At 38.3% G+C, this 22,832-nt stretch overlaps 1 protein-coding gene across 2 annotated transcripts in view; it reads right to left on the reverse strand.

Annotated features, from left to right (window-relative positions):
- Nucleotides 1-511: 511 nt before the first annotated feature.
- The window catches only part of SP3 (Sp3 transcription factor), a 41,264-nt gene continuing 18,943 nt past the window's right edge, over nucleotides 512-22,832 (reverse strand). For both annotated transcript variants that reach the window (XM_034785089.1, XM_034785088.1), the window contains 4 exons: nucleotides 19,771-21,133; nucleotides 9,595-9,787; nucleotides 3,094-3,290; nucleotides 512-2,258 (listed from right to left, as the gene is read on the reverse strand). In XM_034785089.1, the coding sequence (XP_034640980.1) occupies nucleotides 1,942-2,258; nucleotides 3,094-3,290; nucleotides 9,595-9,787; nucleotides 19,771-21,133 (2,070 nt within the window). In that variant the 3' untranslated portion in view covers nucleotides 512-1,941. The remainder of the gene's footprint in view (nucleotides 2,259-3,093; nucleotides 3,291-9,594; nucleotides 9,788-19,770; nucleotides 21,134-22,832) is intronic.

Genomic DNA, 22,832 nt, shown 5'->3' on the forward strand with positions numbered 1-22,832 from the left:
TATCTCTACCACCTAACATCTCCCACGCTCTGTAGGTCTCACTCTTCTATTCATCTCTTCTTCTACACTCTCCCCCAGATCAGCATCCCAAATCTATCTTGGCACCCCAACCTCTCCCCAGTCTAGTCATGCACTGCTGATTGAGACATCTTCCTGCATGTCCTGCCACCAACTCTCACAACATAGTTAAAAAACTGCTCTTTCCTATGAGCTCTCCACCTCCTTGCTGCAGCTGAAAACACCATCCTCTCTGTTACTCAGAACTCATAAGCTCAGTATTCTTCTGCAACTCCTCTTCCTTTTCACCGAGGCCATTGTCACATCCTCTTTCCATTGTTGACCCTTCCCTTGCGCAACAGGAATTTAAAGGGTCAACTATATCAGAGCAAGGTCAGAAAAAAATACAACTATTTTCATTATGAAGTTTGTTGAAGAAAAACTGGAGCTATTAAACATGTGTTAGCATATCACACCTTGTAACGTAGCACAAAGGAATGCAGTAAACACCAAGTCAAAAGAAAAAAAATAGTGTTTTATTAACTACCACACTGTTATAATACACTTTAAACGTACAATAAGGTAGCCTTTAAATTTGAGGTGGTTTTAAGGATAACGAACAGATTTCCAAATGTTTGTAAATAGGTGAACTGCTGTAATTATTGTTGTACATTTCTGGAAAATGGTATAGAACTTACAGACTGGCTAAGTAACTTTATTTTGTACATTTTCTATAATTGAAAATATAAACAGTAATTAAAAATAAAAAGAAAATTCAGCATAATAAAAAACATATATGTTTATCAGTTAAATGTACTTGATACATACAATTTAAGGGAAGAAGCGAAAAAGGAAAGATGGTTGATATTTAAATGCAGATTGACTAACCAAAAGCTAAACAACAAATTAAAAAAAACCTTGTAAAACCCCTAGTTCACTATGACTAATATCCATATGGTTGGGAGTATTGTCACTATGGAAGTGATTTTCTGTTATATTTGCATATGTTATATTTTTACTGGTAAATTACATGATGGCTTTTAAGGCCCTGGCAGACAGATGTTTTTGGAAACAAGATTTGATAAAAATCACTGCTGAGACGCAATACACCTAATTTTTGGTCCTCCAGTGTTCAAGGAAAGGGATATATTTCACTATAACATTTGCCTTACCACCCAAATGCCTCAACCTATACATTTTTTTAAACATTTTAAACTTTTTTTTTTTAACATTGGTTATATTGCCCAACTTGGTTATTGAAAGAATATTAACAAGACATCATTTTGGCAAATTAAATCTTAAACATGGCTTTTCAACAGGATTTAAAAGGTGACTATCCCTAGAGTTCCATGTTAAAATGTAGTTTTCAAAATCTTACAAGAGTAATGCTTAAAATATTGTACATAGTTAACCTAATTAAAATAATTAGCTTCAAAATGACAAGCTGATGAGCTAAGTAAAGCCTACACTATGTAACATTTGCTTGGAAACTTGATTTGTCAGTTATGCATAATAAAAATTCCAGTCATCAAGAAAATTACAAAATTTCTTTTATCATAACATGATTTCTTTTCACCCATCAACTTCTTTTTATCTTACAATAGATAAATACCAACATGTTCTCATTTTTACACTAAACCACACAGGATTGATGCATTTGGTTAGACTACCATTCCCATCATTAAATTCATTTTTTAATATAACTTGGTAAAATTTCATCTCTTCTAGATTCCAAAAGTACCTACAAAACCCATGCAATTTTACCATTTTAATATACTATGGAATATCATACAAAGTAAGGCATTTCAGTGTCATGTATAACCAAGTTACTGTCAATCCAAAAATTTTTGCACATCAATAAAAAGATATCTAAGAACTTAGGAACAATATTTTTCTCACTACTGTATAAAAATAACCACAATTAATAGGTATCTTGTGTAATATTTATTCCATTGTCTCATTTCCAGAAACTGTGACAAGCTGTAAAGGTATTTCAGTGTTGGTAAGAATATCTTGATTGCTGGTGCCAGATGTATTAACAGTCCCTATTCCCGAAACAGAACCTTGTTGAATATTTGCAAGGATAAGTGTTGTTCCTCCTGCAGTAATCAAAGTATCATCAGGTGTTGCTTCTACTGATGCCAACACTGTACTGCTAGAGTGAATACCTTTTTTATTCTGATGTGTTTTAATGTGTTTGGCAAGGTGGTCACTCCTCATAAAGCGTTTTGAACATTCCGGACAGACAAACTTCTTCTCTCCTGTCACACAAGATAACAAAGAGAAATTATTTTTATGAACAATAAACCATATATCCATAGATCACGTTGATGAGCAAGGTGCACTAGTGGGACACTGTCAACTTATTTTTTGTTAAAAGGACATGGTTTTCTCTCTTTCACACACAAACACACCCTTCTCCTCCACACACTTTAAAAAGATTTTTTTTTAAAAGCATTTTTCTGTTCCTTTGGTGAGGTTACAAAGGGTTTTTTGACATCAACCAACATGCTTGGACCCATTTGCTGCCTCTTCAGTTTCAATGCTGCTGTAACCTCTTGCCAGGTATGGAAAACAGAGTGCAGATGAGTTCCCCCAGAGTGGGGCTTGAGACTGATGCACATGACTAGTAGGTACATTAATTATACAGAAAACTATCAAAAGCATAAAATAAGCTATTTTAAAAATAGATTTTTTTAAATTGCTTTCAGTTATCGTAATCCATGGGTCACTTGTAACAACAGTATGTGCACGATTTTCAAATGGTACTGTGATTTTTACGTTCTCAGTGTCCCTTTAAGCTCTAGAGTTCTGAAGCCCCTACCACTTCATGATGTATTAGATATTGTAGAAAAAGTTATTTTTAATAGAAACAGATTTCAAAATTAAATATTTGGTATTTAATATGGGGAGGGGGACATCTCATTATTATTACAAAATAAACAGATCACAGACCAACTTTGCTCTCAGATACACTAGCACAACTTTCATGAAGTCAGTGGAAGAATAATCAGAGGAAAAATTTGGCCGATTTTAAGAAATTTTTATCATTCATATTCCTCCAATCAAATTTGCCAAAAATCAAACATTGATAACCTGTATGTGTTCTTCTGTGTCGCTGTAACTCATCACTGCGAGTGAACCTTTTACCACAGAACATCCAAGTACAAACAAATGGGCGCTCTCCAGAATGCCAGCGGAGATGAGCTCTCAAATGTGAAGTCTTCCCATAAACTTTCCCACACCCTGGGATGTGACAGATGTGTTGTTTCTTTTTTCCCAAATTAGAGCCTCTGTTTAAAAAAAACAAATACTAAAATTATTCAGCAAATCTAAGTTATTTCTCCTAAACAATAGATATTTTGTACCATTTGGAAAAATGTATCTAAATAGTTCCGTATGTTAATCTGAGTGGATTTTCAGAGTAACTACACATCTAATGAAAGCCCTGTGTACTCCACAGGAAGCTGGATCTAAATTCTGCAGCACAGTTCCTGGATTCTGCAGCACTTTAATGCAGTAGACTGAAAATTCAGCAGTAACTTCATTGAAATGACAAAGTGCAGGCTTTTAAAGAAATATGAAATTGAAAAATACAATCATTCGTGTAGCCCAATATATAAATAGATAGCAGAAAGTCCATTTATAATCCCCATATTTTCAGGATTTTAATATTGCAAAGACTTGTGTATTCACAAAGAACAACTGCACTGTTGAAGTTGTGAAAGGGGAAGCTGGAGATTTTGGCAGCTGGGAAGGGGACAGATAGGGCTTTTGGCACCTTAGGGAGGCACAGAATGCTATTTCAGATTGTAAAATAAAAAAATTAGCTGAATGTTTCTGCTATGTGTTTGGCAAGGTGGTCACTCCTCATAAAGCGTTTTGAACATTCCGGACAGACAAACTTCTTCTCTCCTGTCACACAAGTTTCTGCTAAAATGAGCAGAAGTGAAATGATTAATGATTTTGACATTTAAATTGTCAGACTTAAAGCCAGATGAGATCAATGGATCAATCTATCTATACCTAAGTTATCATTTCAGGCTGTCCATGACTTGGGGGGGGGGGGGGGGGGAATGGAATTGTTTTGCACTTTGTTAGTGTTTTCAAGATTTCCTCACAAAAATGAAGGCAGAATTGCACCCCTTTTCCCCTTCCCCGTTTTTTTAAATGAATGCTTCAATTCCAGAGAACAATTCTGTAAAAGTGGTTTGACACCACAAGAAATCCAATAGCTGTAAAACTACGAATACACAGGGCTCAGAATATAATGCATTGCAGCAATTCAATCAAAGAGAAAATGGCATAACAATGTTCCTGAATCAATTCCATAGCCATATGGGCCTATTTGGTTCCCAGTCACATGTCTACTCCCATCCATCAAATCACTCTTGCTGGAGACACCTCTAACCCTTACAGCATCATACAAAGTTAGGTTCTCTGCCTTGTACTTTTTTTCTTCCTTGTCCCTCTTAGATCAACTTACTTGTTACTTTTATGCTTATGATACCAAGTTGTACATATCTTTTGACAGAATTGACTCTTCCATCTCCACCAGTCTTGACCAAGAACACTTCTTGCTTCATCTTCATTTTTCAATTAAATATCCAAAGTGAAACGTAGTTTTTCTGGCGAACAGGAACATCTCAAACATCTCTCTCTTCTACTTCAAATCTCAACTGAGTCCTTCCATTTGCCCCTAACTTTAGTTTCAACTTTGGCTGCGAGGATATGTCTACACAGCAAAAAGAAGACTGGCAAGCAGCAAGTCGAAGGGTGCAGGTCACCTGACTTGGGTTCACAATGAGGGGCTAAAAAGATCAGGGCAGACGTTCAGGTTCAGGCTGGAGTCCAGGCTCAGACTCCAGCACCTCCTGTGCAGGGTTTCAGAGCCTGGGTTCCAGTCTGAGCCGGAACATCTACACTACTATTTTTAGCCCTGCAGAGTGAAATCCCATGAGCCCGCGTCAGTTAACCCAGGCTCTGAGACTTGCTGCCATGGGGTAATGGTGCTGTGTAGATATATCCTTAGCTCACCACTTTCTCTGCGGGTTAAGATTTTTTTTAAAGTGTCTAAAGTTAGGCTTCTAAACCTGTATTAAGTCACCCAAATAAACAGACCGATTTTCAATAGAGCAGAGTATTCAGCTGATTCCAAAGGGATTTAGAAACCTAACTTTAGAAAAAAAATTAATTGCCCAGATCCTGAAGATGGCTGGGAACCACAGTAGCTCATAGTGTAAGTAACTTATGCTGCCTGCAAAAATTCCATATTGACTCATCCATCAGCTGAAAGTAGCCTGACTTCAAGAAAGAGACCTACCTACTCTATTCCTCGTCACCTTTTAATATGACCATGCTCCCTCAATCCTCAACTCAATGGATCCACCTTCATTTCAGGATCCAGTTCAAGACCGCCTTTGTTTTGAAAACCCCTTATTCTTTACTTGTTCCAGTCTGTCTCTCTTTTCTCCCCTAAGTGCTGGTTCGCTGAGTGTCTAGCACTTGCCTTTTGTACGTATTCCTCCTCCTCCCCCACACCCTACCCCGAGTATTGTCATGGCAGGTGGAAGTATTCTCTGAAAGCTCTTGCCACCTCTGATCATTATTCTTATTTCATATAATCACAAGACATGTTCACCCCTTGCTTATGCCTTCCACACTACTTACTGATCTTACAATCCAATAGTTTGATATGTTTTGTATACTTTATCTTTACACCACTGTTCAGCAACATATGCCACATTCTATCTCCCTATCTTGTAATTAACACTAAAACATTTTGGGAGAGTGTCTGTGTAAGACATACAATTATATTCAAAAAGATTTCATTAGAAGAATGTTAAGGCTGCGTAGTCAAACACTCAGAAGCATATGAGGAAGGATGGTCCAGTGGTTAGAGCACTAACCTGGACTGTGGAAACATGGGTTCAATTCCTGCTGTGCCAAACATCTTGTGTGACCCATGGTAAGTCACATAGGCCCAGAGCCTCACAGGTATTTAGGCATATAAGTCCTATTTGATTTCAATGAAATTGATTTGAAATGGGGATAAATAGTGCTTCATTAAATACAATAAAGATTGTGAGACAACTGGATACTATGTGATGGGGACCAGATAAGTACCTAAGGTAGAAAATGCCAGCGTTAAGATTGCCTATACAACCTTAACAAATATGCACAAGAATCTGGATTATGATACAGACTGTAACTACAGAGTCACAGTCTACCTTTTCCACAGGATACCTGTCTTATTCAGTGTAGAGGAAGGACAGCATTCACTGAATGGGAAGCTATTCAATACTTTTTCTACATATGTACCATTCAAGGTATGGTTCCACACCTTATTTAGTCCCTAACCATTTAAAACCTATATTAAATATAGAATTATTAAATTCCTAATGGGCTTTGTTCATCATGCACATTCATCACTGTATTATCTGAGCTCTTCAAACAAGTAAATTGATATTAAATGACCCCATTGTACAGATAGGGAGATTAAAGCCAAAACTGTCAAGCATTCACCGATTATGAATGCCTAGCTTGAGATACCAAAGACCTTATTTTTCAGAGTACTTTATAAGTTCAAAGCACAGCTCCAATTGACTTCAGTTGCAGTTGTGAGTTTGAGTGCTCCACAATTGTGAAAATTAGCCTCAGATGTCTCAAATTGGGCAGAGAGAATTAGTGGCTACCTGTGAAAAGTTTGGTTTTAGTGGCTTGCCCAGCATCACAGAGGAACTTTGTGGCAGAGACAGGGACAGAATCCAATTCTAAGGCATTCAATTGCCTTAACCATGACACCATCTTTTCTCATTCACTAGGCGCCTTCCAACTTCTGCCACAAATGAAGCAGGGGTCCACAGACAATAACACCATTCACTACACAAACCCAATTAATTCCCTGAGCATAGGCCATTCTATGCTCTGAATAAGTCAAGGGTCCTGTGGAAAAAATAGTATGTGATCATGTATTGAACACTTTATGATAATGCATGCACATAAGGGGCCAAATTAAGGTTGCACAGACAACCTTAATTCTGGCATTTTTAACTTTTGAGCACTTGACTTTGCAACGCTAACATTCTTTTAAAAATGTATTTTCCTAAGTTTTTACAAAAGCAAACTCCATAATGCAGAACAGGGGTGGCCAACCTGAGCCTGAGAAGGAGCCTGAATTTACTAATGTACATTGCCAAAGAGCCACAGTAATACGTCAGCAGCCGCCCCCACCCCCCCCCCCAGCTCCACTCCCCGCTTCCAGAGCCTCCTGATCAGCTGTTTCGTGGGGGAAGGGGGAGGAGCGGAGGCAGGGCCTGTGGCAGAGCCAGGGGTTGAGCAGTGAGCACCCCTTGGCACACTGGAAAGTTGGCGCCTGTAGCTCCAGCCCCAGAGTCGGTGCCTATACAAGGAGCCGCATATTAACTTCTGAAGAGCCGCATGTGGCTCTGGAGCCACAGATTGGCCACCCCGATGTAGAACTATGCTGGTCCCCTATGAGTCATCAGTGAGGTTGGGACTTTAGACCATCAGTACAGACCTTGACCACTGGAGCTAACTGAGGAATTGGTAGCAGTAGTAGGCTGTTTTAAATGGTCACGAGTCATTAGAGGTGGAACAGACATACATTTTGTCAGTAGATATGCAGTTATTTACTAGACAGCATCCGACTACTGAAACTCAAAAATCCTGCGTGTAACTCCAGGCTCTGGAGGAGAGTGCACTCTATTGGTTAGACAGCTCCACCCTCAAACCAGTCCTCCTCACACCCCTGGTTCCTGTCCCAGTGTTCCTCTTACCTACCCTTTCCTCCCCCTTGTCTCAGTCTTCCCCTTTCCCTTCCCCCAAACCAGTACCACTCTGTTTTTTCTCACCTCTCCCTGAGCTCCTGTCTCGGACTCTCCCACCTACCACCCTCTAAAGTCCAGCCAGGCTACTTTTTCCATGCTGACTGGGCTGGTGCAGATTGCAGAAGGAACACTAAAAGCACAGGAAAGATGGTATTCCTGCTCTCAGTTTTGATGCCTGGTGCCAGAGCAACCCACCACTGGGAGGAGCATTTGTAGGGAAAGTCCTTCTTAGCCCCTGCAGCACTCAGATGAATCAAGCTCAGTCACACTGTGAGGATGGTGCATGCAATATCTAGCTGGCATACAGGAGCATGACCATTGCAGAAGAAACCTTCAGAGAATTTAGCTGCCGGCCTATAGCAAACCTTTACTGAGCATGTGCTAAATCTGATTTTTCAGAAGCTTATTTGTCCAAATCTGAGATTTTCACAGGGGGGGGGGGGGGGGAGGAGGGGGAGAGACTCAAAAAGGCACATCACTGGCAACAAGGCAACCCCCTTGCCAAATTTCAAGTCCCAACTCCAAAGCGTGAAGGTGATAAAGTTTCTCAGTGAAACAGATATAAGTTTAAGGTGGGCAAATCAACATATTTTAACTTAACTATGTTATCAGAAACTACTGAACCAGTTTTTCTGAAACATTAAAAATAAAAAAATAAAAAAGTGGTCAGCCTGAGGCAGATACCAGGGATAGAAAACTTCAGCCCAAATGGTTAGAGTCCAGCAAAGTTATAAGCAACTGAAAATAGGGTTTTATAATACAAAGTGTTGAAGCTAATTTAACTATAAACACTGCTAACAGGTCTTCCCATAATTAAGTTCTACTGTATCATTTTGCCAGGAAATACTTTAGCTGTCTGTTTTAGGTACTTTCCTTGCAAGCACATCAACAAACCAACAGAGAGGACGTGGAAGCAACAGGGGCAGCCAGACTTAGCTAGCCTCTTACAATCCTTAGACAGTAACAGGTTTGTAGAACCTTAGGATGTCAATATGTCCTCAAAACAGAATCAAAAAGTTTATATTTGATTTTCAAATAAACTAGGTGCCCATTTAAAATGGTTACCTACATAAGATTGCCAAAATGGACATGAAAATTCTAGTACAAAGGCTATTTTCCAACATACAATAGTTTCAAATACAATAATGCTATCCTAGATATTTCCATTTCAGAAAGCCAACAATTTCTTCCCTCCTCCTCCAGTTTCTGACGCCCATAACAAAATCCTTTACTGAAAATATGTCAAAACACAATAGGTCTCTAAAGAGTAAAAATGTTATAAGTAGAAAAAAATCCAGGCTGTCTCAGGTTTTCATACCATTCCCTTCACTATAGGAGACAAAGCTTTTGTTTAATCAATCATGAAATACACAAACACAGGACTTAATCAAATCCTTAAAAATTGAGATATGGTAGAAAGTCAATCTCAGATCTGCATATATAGAAATTCAACACTTTCATATTATTTAGGGCCTTGTTCTGCCAACCTATACTCATGTTGAATAGTCCCATTCATTTCAGTAGGACAATTCAACAAGCATGGAGTAAAATTTGTCTCACTAGACTGCAGATTCTGACCTTTCCCCATAAACACAAAACAAGAGCTGGAGACGTTTTACTGCATAAGCTCAGTGCCCGAAGATCTCCAATAGCTACAGTCAAGAAGTTCATAATTGAGTTTCTTATTTTTTCTCATTATTTATTTTCCGCATAACAAGTATTATATGGACCCTAAATAGTAGCATACCTCCCACCACCTTCTTTACAGTTGGGACAGGTGCAAGCAACTCGTCGCAATCTTTTTCCTTCTTGATGTGCTTGGTCCCCTTCCTCATCTACCACCTGTACTCTCAAATGTGATAGATCATTGGTATTTAGTGTAGAATCGCCACTGAGCTGCCACTCTTCTGGATCAGGCTCCTCTTCTTTAATCCTAATATCTAAGGAAAAGAACAAAACATAGATCCGTAATAGCCCATTAAACAGAGAGAAGCAAACCATAATGATGAAATCTCTACTGCAAAGAGCACTGTGTGTCATTCTGAAGTCAACAGTTTTTAGTGCATACTGACATTGCTGCTGTGCCCTTGTAGCCTATTCCATATTTAAAAAGTGTATTTAACTTTACCTTTCAAAGAGCAAGCCAAAACTAGAATACGTCTAAAACTTAAAGTTTGAACTGTTCTTGGTAGAGACGGCCACCAAGACCATTTCTTTTGGTTGGGGTTCAGCGAGTGGAGTCCTTACAGGGGTTTGCACAGCCTTAAATCTGTTTTTAAACTGATATAGTTAAAGTTAAACTGGTACAACTTTCCATGCAGACAAAGCCTAAAGTTAAAAAATGTTAATACTACATTTATTCAGAAACTTAGTGAATGGTAAAAGGTAAATTAAAATGCTTGAAAAATAAATACAAAACTACTAAAGATGTTACATTATCTGAATGCATGTATCTGCAATTTTAAAACGACACATTTTAAAGGTAAACTGAAAGATTCAGTGTTTGTTTTATAAACCGTGAGAACCAAGTTCAGAGCTTCTGCAAGACAGACCACCACCCTGAACAAGTACATCAGAAAATGGAGTTTAAAGCAGTATTAGGAAAGCGTTTGTAATTTCAATATGTGCAAGAAAGAAACTGCACAAACCTGAACCTGAGTAGCGGCAGGTGAGTGAGAAACGGGGGAAAACTTTTTCAGGATAACAATTTTCTGCATTTGAAGACCTTTTCAGTTAGGTTTTATTAAAAATAAATCTGTAAACACAGCAAAGTTCTTGTTTCTTTAAATTAACAGCTATCTTTAAGCAGTGTCTTGCACATCTCCCCACAAAGGGCAGTTCGGAAAGCGCTAAAGACACAGGGGAAAAAATAAAACAGTTGCCATGAACCTGCAATAATTTACTGTATCATCTTGGGGTTTAAATTTTTATCTAAAACAAAACCCCTAGAAACTGAAGTCAAAACAAGTATTTCAGTATTGTTTGCATTTTTGTAAATTATAACCATTTCTTTAGATTTTTTTAAGAATGAGACCATCCTAAGTTCTGAGCACATACACAAACATAATAAAAATTATAATTTACAAATAGGACTATGCAAAAAAACTCCACAAATAAAGGGTTTTTCAAAAGAAAACTCCCTACCACAAACTGATCATCATTCTCGTCCTCAAATGCGTGTGAGAAGAGCCAAGGGCAAGGGCTAAAATTTAGGAATATAACCTTCATTCAGTTTTTTGTTCAGTTAATTGTGCTTCAAGGACTAGGAAGAAAACCAAGGGGAAACCAGGCAGGAAAGAGTCAGACATATAAAAACTAATCAAAATGCCCTCACATACGTTTTAGTATGCCACAACACTGAATGTTGGTATTGTATTTCCATAGTTGCCTTTTGGTGCTCCAACGAATTACAGTTCTGAGGCCTGACTTGTGGACATGGCCCTTTTGTACTCTGTGACAAGCTGGACCTAAATTCTGTTGCGAGGTCCCTAGATTCTATGGCAAACTGGTGGAAATTCTGTGGCAGCTTCAAATACATTTTTTTAAATATACAGGTTTTTATTAAGCATGAAACGAGTAGTGCCAGCAATCATATCCACTGCATTTTTATGCTTCTATTCTATTTCACACTGTCCGCTTGCTTTCAGTTTCAACGCTGTCCTTGGGAGCCCAAAAAAAAAAAAAAAAAAAATCTTACTGCGTTATAGGTGAAACCACGTTATATTGAACTTGCTTTGATCCACCGGAGTGCGCAGCCCCGCTCCTCCGGAGCGCTGCTTTACCGAGTTATATCTGAATTCATGTTACATCGGGGTAAAGGAGTATATCTTATTAAGATGAAATGAGCAGTTCACAAACTCAAAAGCTAATTGTTTCCAGTTTCTAAAAGTGCACTGGAAGGGACCTCGAGAGTTCATCTAGTCCAGTAATGGGGTGAAAATGAGCAGATGTAAATGCCATGTTTGAAAACTGTCCTTAAGCATGGTTTGCTATTGAAGCTACCATGACTGGGTAATCTAATATGGAGAGGATTTTTCTAAAGTTTCGAATATCTCAGTCTGGTACCACTGGGCCATTTGCTTCTCAGATCACATGACAAAAGCGTCAGTCAAACTGGACCAGAATTAAGGCAAAAGGCTCTGGCCCTTCTCTCTTAAATTCCCATTCCTGTTCTGCCTCAACTGAATTTAAAGTAGTATACTCCTGCATTATTTTTTTTAAAATGAGAAATTGAGAGTTTCATTCAACTAATTTTTGGTTTATCTACCTTTCCTGCCTGCAGGACTGTCAACTGATACTATTGCAAAGATATCTGTGGTTTTCAAAGTCTGGTGAACCTGTCCAGTGGTACAGAAAAATATATTAATGAAATTCTGCTCACTTATTAATTTCTTGGCAATTCTGCCTAAAAGTAGTTTGTCTCAGAACCAAGGCTTTTATAAAAGCATAAGTACAAGCTAGCTCCTCAAACCAGCCTCCTCACTGTTAAGATGAGCAAATCAGCAATCTACTTTCCAGAATGCAGCTACATTAGACCGTTTAATACAACCATCAAGATCAGGACTTTTAGCACAGCTGAAAGGTTAGCAATGATAATCGGTCTGTAGAAGTCTATGAAGAGTTGTTAAACATTTGAATTCTTATCAAACTCTTTATCTTCTAGTCCACTAATGAGACAGTTGCTACTTCCGATCCTGTCAATATCTGGGACACTGTGGCAGGGGCGTGCTCCATTCCTGCCTCTTTCCAGACAAACTATGCAGAGACTTTCTTCAGGTAAAACATCCACTGATTTATTTTAAAAGTTTGTTCCTACCACTTTTACAGATTGTGCAACACCTTTAACGGTATCCTGGGGCTCTAAGGCTCCCGAGCCCAGCAAGGGAGAGACTTGGCTCTACTGGCCCACAGTTTTTTCACTTTCTCTCTCCTCCCTTCATTTTCTTCCTATGGCTTCATGCCTTCTGAGTTAATGAAGTGATAGGCTGGAGAGAGTCAAAGGCTATCAAAATTGGCACAGTCCCCATATGTAAGTGTGCCTGTGGCATTTACCTGAAATTACTGTGACCAGAGTGGTGGATCTGCTGCTTTTCCCCAGTAGTGTCACAGACACGATCTTAAACCCCAGAAGGTACTGAGAGGAAGAATCTGTCTACTTCATGGTTTCTGCTTGAGTACTTCTATTTATGCAGAATTATTATTAAACTACTTAAGAATTAATCTGGTCATTTTAGTCCTTACTTCAGGTGATCTCCCCATTACTGTAGGGAAGGGGGGGATGCCCCCACACCGTTGATGTAATCCATCCATCCACAAACACTTTCAGGAAGCATCACTGGATCTGATGAGCTGTATAATTGCAAATATTAACCCAAATGCAGCCTCTTCCCCTGGACACCAAAATCATCCAGTCTACCTACTCAGTTAAGCTTTACATGTCTCCCATCAGAGAGGTAGAATTATGGTTCTAACAGACACCATATAGATTCTGCAATGGCCCTCTGGTATACCTAAGTCAACTTCCTCATGAATATCACAGTTAAGTCATAGAGAGGTCTTAAGAGTGCAGACATTCAACTTGCATTTCCCATTAACTCATTCTATATAGCTGGGTCCCTTTGAAAGTCTGAGAACTTTTTAAATAAGCAAGACAAAAGGCACCACCTTGTCCTCTTATAGGATGTCAGGTCTCTGTGATTCAGTCTCTCTCTTTTTCTGCAATGCAGCAATGTCCTCCACATCTCTATGTACAATACAGCTCCTCTCAACGTCATAGCTTTCCTTACTTATACTTCTGGATGGGAAGAAACTCTGCTGAATCATATTAGGCAAGAGTCAGATTTCTTGGGTGAGATTTTTGTTTGTGCTAATCTAAACTAACTTTCTCCTCCAAGTCTCCCAATAGCAGTAGTCTTCTGTGTCTCAGACTAAACTCTTCAGAACAGGAACTCTTTATGATTTTCCTGCCAAGACCTCTGTTCAAGGTTATGTATTTCTCCTACAACATTAAATCCTAAACCAATGGAAGGAATTTTAGAGTATATCACTCCTGCAATACTTCGGGGCCTGATCCAATGCCCACTGAACTCAATGGAAAGTATACCACTCTCTTTAACTGGCTTTAAATCAAGCCTTAATTTATTAAAATCATCAGTTGTTGCATGGAGAATAGAAACCCAAAATGCTAAACTCAGGTCTTGGTAGGCAGTCTTTCATTTCACAATTAAAGTAATGAGTATTAAAGTACTGTATCAATCACCAAGATCAGCAAAAATGCAGTTAAAACCATTCTTGCAAAGTGTGCCACGGAATACCTGTTTTAAAGGACCACATGTATTGCTTCAGTCAGTCAGTCATTTAAAAATAGTCTTAATAGAGCTTAAGTCAGTATCACAATACATATTATGTGGCAAAGAATACTTACCATATAGTAATTATGGTTCTTCGAGATAGGTTATCCATGCAGATTCCACTCTTGGTGCGCATGTGAGATCAGATTTTTTTTTTAATAGCGGTGTTCACTGAGCCCTATCTATGCCATGTATGCACACTCATGCCCCAAAACTGAAGGCATAAAAACTGGGATGGCCACAACTCTCACTCAGTTTGTTCCCCATAAAAATTCCATACGAGAAGGGCTCTGATCAGCAGAGATGGAGGACAGGTCATAGAATCTGTATGGACAACACACCTCAAAGAACCAGTAAGCCACTCTCTCATCCTCAAGTGATTGTCTTGGTGACCATCAAACAGTGCTACCTGTGCTAGGATGTGAGTGAATGGAGGCCTGCTTGAAAAGTAGTATACAACTGCCCTACAAAACGAACATCCAAACTGGAGGCTTGCACCAAGGAATAAGTGAGTGGTAAAGGTGAGGATCAAGCTTCACATTGCTGTTTTAAGTATCTCTGATGTGGGGAAGTTACCCAAGACAACCAGAGGCCCCTGGAACAAGCTCTAACTTGTCAAGGTGGCTCTTAGTAATAGAAGCAGCAAAGCTGAAAGTAAAACTTATTAGGCAGCAAGCAGGAGCATAAACAGAAAGGCCTAAGCATGTTTGGCGTTTCTGATCTGAGGCCCATACACAAATTTTTTCTAAATAACATGGGAGAAGAAAACTGCTGATGTGAAATGAGTCAAGTTCAAAAATTCATACCGACAGTTCCTTTATAAACAATGGTTCACAGTATTTCACCAGAAATACTAAAGTTTTCTGAGAATTAACCTGAGGGCTACAAATGTGTGTATTCTGTTCTTTGGTCATTACCAAGATGTTAAAATGTTTAGTTTTTTGAAAACCACATTTCATATGTTAGCCCTCAACCTCTTATTTGTTTCAGCCAGTTTACGCAAGAAAGATGCCAGAAAAGTTTTATATTAATGTGGTGTAGTTCTCTTGGAGGTGAAAGATACCTGGCAAGATATTAAAGTTTGTCACTTGGGCAAGTATTTATCCAGAAAACTATTTGGCCCTTTTAAGGCCAAATTTAAAATTACTACATTATGCTACATTTATGTCAGTGTGATAAGGACCTAAGGCTCTGGCATGTATGGATTAAATCTCCTTCATGAACAGACCACCTCTCCTGCTCTCTAATAACCAGCATGAGTTGATTATAAGGTATGAATGATGATGAGCTTCACTGGCAGCAGGTACCTAATTCTCTGAGCAGCTGTTTATATAGCTCTACAGGAAGACACTGTCAGGAGAAAAAAAGGACTGGGACTCAGAACTCCTTCCTCAAGAGATCTTAAATTAAACAAGCTTTACATTATATAATTTACTTTGGAATTATAGCTGGAATTATATTTGGATATAGTCAGCAAAATGTTTATAGACCTTCACTTCTGGATTTTTTTTTTTAAATATAAGCTGAACCTGACAGATGTGCAATATCAACCCAGATGTGCACATTCCCTTGGCTAGAGCACTACTATTCCAACTGCTTTATCAGTTTTCTACACATTACTTTTGGGAACCAAAAGTACTGTACCATCATAAAACTAAATCCAGCTTCTAATGAAGAAATCCTGATCAGAACTAATCAAGTTATATTTGTTATGGGGAGTAACCACCCTTAAGTGGGATTCAATAATTAACAAACTAATTTGAGAAGCCTTTAAAATTAGATTCTATGCAATTTATCAATTATCTAGAGAAATGTCTTCAGAGGAGCTAACGTACATTGTCTTTTTTTTTTTTTTAAGTTTAAGTTTTAAGTGTCTCCAAAAGCAATGCAACAACTAAAGTCTACGTTTGGATAAGGAGAAATTATATTATGTAACAAACTGAATATTTTTGGGGGACAGCTAAGCAGTAATGTAGCCTTCAAATACGAGTCATGTGCACCTAGCCTCTTGTTTTTACAGCAGGCATGCAATATGTCATTGATAAGTGCAGGGTCGGCACAACCCATTAGACGACCTAGGCCGTTGCCTAGGGCGCTACAATTTGGGGGGCAGCGACTGCAGTGGTATTTTGGCGGTGGGACCTTCCGCCGCCTCTGCGGGGGGTGGCATTTCAGGGCGGGACCTTCCGCCACCTAGGGCGGCAGAAAAGCTGGCGGCGCTCCTGGATAAGTGCAGGTAAAAGGAGAAAGCTGCTAGAGATCTTTCCTTATGGTTAACTTCTAGTAAGAGCATCAGGATCTGAACCCAGAACCTAGGTGAGCAAACTACCTTTTTGACAGTATTTGACATTTTGGAAATTTGCTGTACTTTGTTCTGCACTCCTCAGATCTAGATAGCTTCAGACCTGACTGTCTACTAATTGCTTTTCCCCACTCCGGACAATAATAAGCATGGAAGGGGGTAACATGAGCTCTTGTAAACATCCCAAAACAGAATGTTAACTAATTTAAGATGAAGACTTTCCTTCAGAATTGATTCAGTATAATGGAAGGTTCTGCATATATGCAAGGTATTGTACACACTGTTTGAACTAAAAGCAGTAACAACCTATTTTTCAAGTAAAGTGACAAATGGTCCCTTTCTCACTAGACTTAACTTATTTTGCAGTACCTGACTGTTTTTCCTTTTGATTCACCACTTTGTTTACTCATGAGGCATTTTTGTCTCATGCTGACTAAATCTCTCTCAGCAGTAAAGATGTCCTCTTCAGATTACCTTGAAACCAAGGTAGAGAAGAGCACCTCTTAACAGTAAATCAAGGTTGAAGGACCAAGTTCTAATTGACCTACATACTTCACAACTGCGTGACAGCTCACATGATTTTATTCAAACTTCACACATACCAATCAGTTCTGGCCTGAGACAAAGCATAAGCAGCTTTTATTTTTCCTAGGGCTATCAACCCCAAAGGGAAAACTTTAAAGAGTATAAGCGGAATACAACCTAATTATGCCTTCTGGGAAAGGAGGAGCTTTAGTGCTTCAGTTTGTCTAGTAAAATAAAGAAATGCAAAGAAAACATTTCCCCTCACCTCACCTTAAAATTTTGCAATCCTCCTCATATGTGGTGAAGAGGGATCCTTCCTACTGCCCAAAATAAAATAACCTGTCACATGTATCTTATTGATTTACCTTCTCTTGTTCTATTATTCGTTCCTCATCTCTTCCCCTTTCATTTAAAAAAAAAAAAAAAAAAAAAAAAACAAAAAAAAAACTAAGCTTTTTTTCTCCCTTTTTTAGGCCTGATAAGCATAATTTCTTCTCCAATCCTAGTGATTATTCCCCATACCTATTTTTTATGCATATCCTCTAAAATAGAGGAAATCTATGATATTGCAAAAGCTACAAAGAGTTATAAATAAAAAGGGAGGAATGGAACACTATATTACAGCAGTAGAAGGCTGTGGTGAATGGAGACAGAATTTAGCCATTTTAATACACAATATCAGATCTGTGCGGTAAATCTGAAATATTGGAGGTGAATATTCAATCTGATTCTACTGGTTTGAAGAAACTCTATGTTGAAAGTTTCTGTGGAGACATGCACCAAATAAAATGGATTTAAATTTTTTTATTTGTGATTTTGGGGGAAAGGAGTGGTGTGATATGTGCAGGAGGGACAGATTAAGTTCCCAAAAAGTGTAGGGAAGGGACTTTGGAAAAAAACTACTAGCCCATTTACCATTATCAGAAAGACAGCGAAAACCTCAACTATTATCTCCACTCAGTCTCAATTATAATCAAATTTTGCTGATCCACCAGTTTAAATACAATTTCCTTCTCCCATAATCCATTATTTCTGTGAACTTTGTCCACATTGCCCCCTTTACTTATCTCCCTTCCCTGGCCATAGCAGAAATACTGTCAGGGAAGGCTTGATGAGTTATCCCTGTAGCCATTCAGACGGCATTCAAACTTTGTGATGCAAGCCATTCCCCTCCTGAAATGGCCCAGAAAGCAAGGGGCTAAACTAACTGATACTGGCACTATAACATGACAGTCTTCATTTTTCACTCCTTGTGTGCATATTTTTCTCTTTTAGTTTCTGTATGCTTTCCCTTCTCATCTCTTCTCTCTCACCCAGGATCATGTTTCTAGTACTATTCCAGAAGCATCAGCAGAGTCTACATGATCCTGTACCAAATGTAAAACTTTACAGAAATAAAGCAGTTCTGATCCCTGTTAGAAATTTATATTTCTATGTAATATAAGATCATGGATGGAGGCTATATTTTACTCGGCTATTGTTGGTCTAGACAATTTTCCTTAATAACTTAATGGTGCAACAGCACATGAATTTGAGGCCATCTTCACAAGGACACGAATTAGAAGAAAGCATTATGGTTTATTATTTTAGAATGAAATTTTGGATTCTGAATGGAAAGCAAAATTGCTGGATACACAATAGTAATAACCATTCAAGCCCAAAACTACCAAGTCTTTGACACTTGGGCCCTGATTCAGCATAGAACTTAAGCACACATTTATCTTTAAGCCCATGAGAAGTCCAACTGATTTAATTGGACGTACTCATGCACTTAAAGTTAACATGTGTGCTTAAGTACCATGCTGAATCAGAGCCTTAATTAACATGATTATCTTAAATCACATAGGCTAAGAGTAAATGGTCTTCAAGTTTGGATTTTTAATTCATTGTTGGAAAGACATTTTTCTGAAATAATTAAATTCTTATCTTACCTATGGAGATAAATGTCAAACATTCTAACTTTTGATATCTACAAGGATCATCTTACAAGCCGTTAGCTGTTTATAACTTACAAAGCGGTAAGTTATAATAAACTTATAAGCGGTATGTATAATAAACATTGTGCAAACAAGCTGTACTGGAAAGTAAAGTCACTCATTCTTAAACATAGCTACCATTTAGATGTTTGTGCATTTGTTTCCCTTCTACTTATACAAGTTCTGTAACCATAGTTTTGTTCAAATTAAATTGGTAGGAAACAAGATTAACAAAATGGTAGATCAATAATGGCAGAGGCTCTCAACCTCTGATACATGACACATTGGGGTCCATGAACGTTTTCAGAGAAGTAGGAGTGGTATCCTCAGAAGCATTTGGATTTTTCCTATAAAACACGATAGACTATACGATGAGGGTCCCTGCTAGGAGGGAGATAAGGTAACGGCACTGCTGCCCTGTAAATCTGATGGTCAGATTCCCAGCAATTTAGAAGAGAGGTCCTCTGCTTCAGAAAACTTAGAAGCATAGAGACACCATTTTAGAAGGTGCTAATGTTGACTACTTTAAATTTGAATAGTTGAAAATTCACAGTAACTTACATTTTAGAGAGTATATTTGACTAGGTTCTGCAACAATAGTTTCTTGCGAATCAGTTGTTCAAAGTACTAGTATAGCTTGATCAGCTAACTGTATTTTGTATGCATCCTCAGCAAAACAATGTAGTTATGATTATCACTGTTCAACAAACTACATACAGCAAAAAAAAAAAAAAGCCATTTTTCACAAAGAGTTAGAGTAAGATAAATACCTGCAGGACTGTCAGCATTTTCTCCTGGGTGCAGCTGAATACCAGCAGAATCTATAGAGTTTACTGTAACTGTCTGCAGATTTGGCAATTGAGCAGTACTCAGACTAACTGGAGTTGAAGTCAAGGCCCCACCTGCTGCAACTTGACCAAGAGTAAGAGTCTGCACAGGTGTTAGAGTTATTTGTTGACCAGGTGCATTCTGAATCTGCAAGTTTTGCAAGTTTTGGACACCTTGCACCTGAAATGTCTGCCAAGTGATCTGCCCAGAAGGGGTCACTGTTTGTGCCTGAATTAAAAAAGTTCCAGGATTGAGCTGCAGCTGAAGATTTTGTAGAGCCTGTTGCGATATACCTTGACTTGCTTGCACACCATGGATTGTCTGTTGCGCAATACCTTGTACAATTTGGGCTTGACTGGTTGGTTGCTGAGACTCCTGAAGTTGTATGTGTTGTACAATAGGCTGTGCTGTGGAGACCTGAATATTCTGAGCCTGTGTGTCATCAGAGACTGATGTCTGGATGTAATTTCCCTGAAGGTCAGAACTATGTACTTGCCCACTATTTGTGGTCAAGCTGTTTGCATTTTGTTCCAATATACTTGTACTGTCTATGGTAACAGGCAGTTGTGATGAAGATGATGTTGGCACAAATAAGTCATTATCAGTGGTAGTTTCTGTAATTTCAGGAGAAACTTGTTCACCAGTCCTTTCAGAAGTGTCTGAACTATCCATGGCCTGTCCAGTATTTATCAAATGTCCATCTGCATTAATGCCTGCAGTCATGGTTTGAGAACCACTGTTGAGTCCCAGAGAATCTAGATCAACACTATTGATGGGTACAAAAGTAATATTTCCTGGTAGTCCAAGAGGGACATTAGCAACTACTTGTGCTTGGCCAGGAAAGGAAGAACCACCAATTGCAACTCCCTGAACCTGAACTTGACCAGTCTGTGATAAGAGATTCTGAATATTTGCTGAAGGTGTTCCAGAGGCAATTATGGTTTGATTAGAGCCAGGAATGATCTGAATTTGACCAGTTTCTTGATTTATACCACCATTATCAGAAGAGGTTGCAAAGCCAAGCTGAACCTGCTGACCATCGGCCGTCTGGATCTGGGGTATTACTTGATATTGTACGTTAGACACTGTACCATTTGATGAATCTGATCCTGGTGCTACAGAAAATATTTGTTGATTTTGCAAACTCTGAATGGGAAGGACATACTGTCCACTTGAAGTTACTGTGGCAGCACCTGGAATCTGTACTATATTACCAGCTTCATCCTTTATAGTGGTAGGAGCTGCAGACAAAACCTCCCATCTATTTGGAGTTCCTGCTAATTGTACAGAAGACAAATCCCCTGTCTGAGCAAAAACAAAAAAAGGAAAAACATTGAAATACGATATACAGATCATATATGCTAAAACAAGCATGCATTACATTCAATACTATATTGTACCAGAGGCTGGTATGCTACTGACATACATGCAACATAACCCACATGAACAGCAGTAGCTGATTCAGAACTTCAAGATATACACCGTTGTAAGTCAGCGAGTGCCTAAATATATCCCAAAGTCAAGTCCTACAAATGAAAAGACTACATAAATTACTTTATCATTAGAAACAAAATAATAGAGCTTTTTCAAAATGCAATATTAAGAATTCAGGTTAACATTCATAATGCTTACATGTGTGTGTATTCATTTGAATTCCTGATAGTTAAAACTTCTTATCAGTTTAAAAATCATATACTCAAATTCCTCCTTACCTGTGCTATTACCACTACAGTAGATTAACGTAATTACTTAAATGCTAGTTTACTTTTCATTATTTATGCTGTTGATGTTTTCCAGCTTGCTCATCTAGAATAATGAAACTATTCTAATCTCCTTTAGTCAGTTTCACTTTCTGATTCCCATACCAGCAGCAACAACACTGTTTGGATACAAGCACTGCAGGGCAATGCTCATCTTTTCACGTAATTTTTTTTTTTAATAGAAAACAGGGCTGTCAAATGATTAAAAAAATTAATTGCACTGTTAAACAATAGAACACCACTTATTTAAATATTTTGATGTTTTCTACATTTTCAAATACATTGTATTGTGTTGTAATTGAAATCAAAGTATACAGTGCTCACCTTATATTTTTTATTACAAATATTTGCACTTTAAAAATATAAACAAAAGAAATAGTATTTTTCAATTCACCTCATACAAGTACTATAATGCAGTCTCTATCATGAAAGTTCAAGTTACAAATGTAGAATTTTTTTTTCCGAAACTGCACTCAAAAATAAAACAATGTAAAACTTCAGAGCCTACTTCTTGTTCAGCCAATCGCCAAGACAAATTAAATTTAAATAAATTTACCGGCAATAATGCTGCCTACTTCTTATTTACGTCACCTGAAAGTGAGAACAGGTGTTTGCATGGCACTGTTATAGCTAGCATTTCAAGGAATTTACGTGCCAGATATGCTAAACATTTGTATGCCACTTCATGTTTCGACCATGTTTCCAGAGGACATGCGTCCATGCTGATGATGGATTCTGCTTGATAACATCCAAAGCAGTGCGGACTGACATGTTCATTTTCATCATCTCAGTCAGATGCCACCAACAGAAGGTTGATTTTCTTTTTTGGTGGTTCAAGTTCTACAGTTTCTGAATTGGAGTGTTGCTCTTTTAAAACTTCTGACCGCATGTTCTACATTTCATTCCTCTCAGATTTTGTAAAGCACTTCAGATTCTTAAACCTTGGGTTGAGTGCTGTAGCTATTTAGACATCTCATATGGTACCTTCTTCGGGTTTTGTCAAATCTGCAATGAAAGTGTTCTTAAATTGAACAAGATATGCTGGGTCATCACCCAAGACTACCATAATATGAAATATATGGCAGAATGAGGGTAAAACCATGGAGCAGGAGACATACAATTCTCCCCAAGGAGTTCAGTCACAAATTTAATCAACACATTTTTTTTTAAAATGAGTATCATTAGCATGGAAGCATGTCCTCTGGAACGGTGGCTGAAGCATGAAGGGGCGTACGAATGTTTAG

This window comes from Trachemys scripta, chromosome 11 (assembly GCF_013100865.1).
Source record: "Trachemys scripta elegans isolate TJP31775 chromosome 11, CAS_Tse_1.0, whole genome shotgun sequence".
In the NCBI taxonomy this organism is placed as follows: Eukaryota; Metazoa; Chordata; order Testudines; family Emydidae; genus Trachemys; species Trachemys scripta.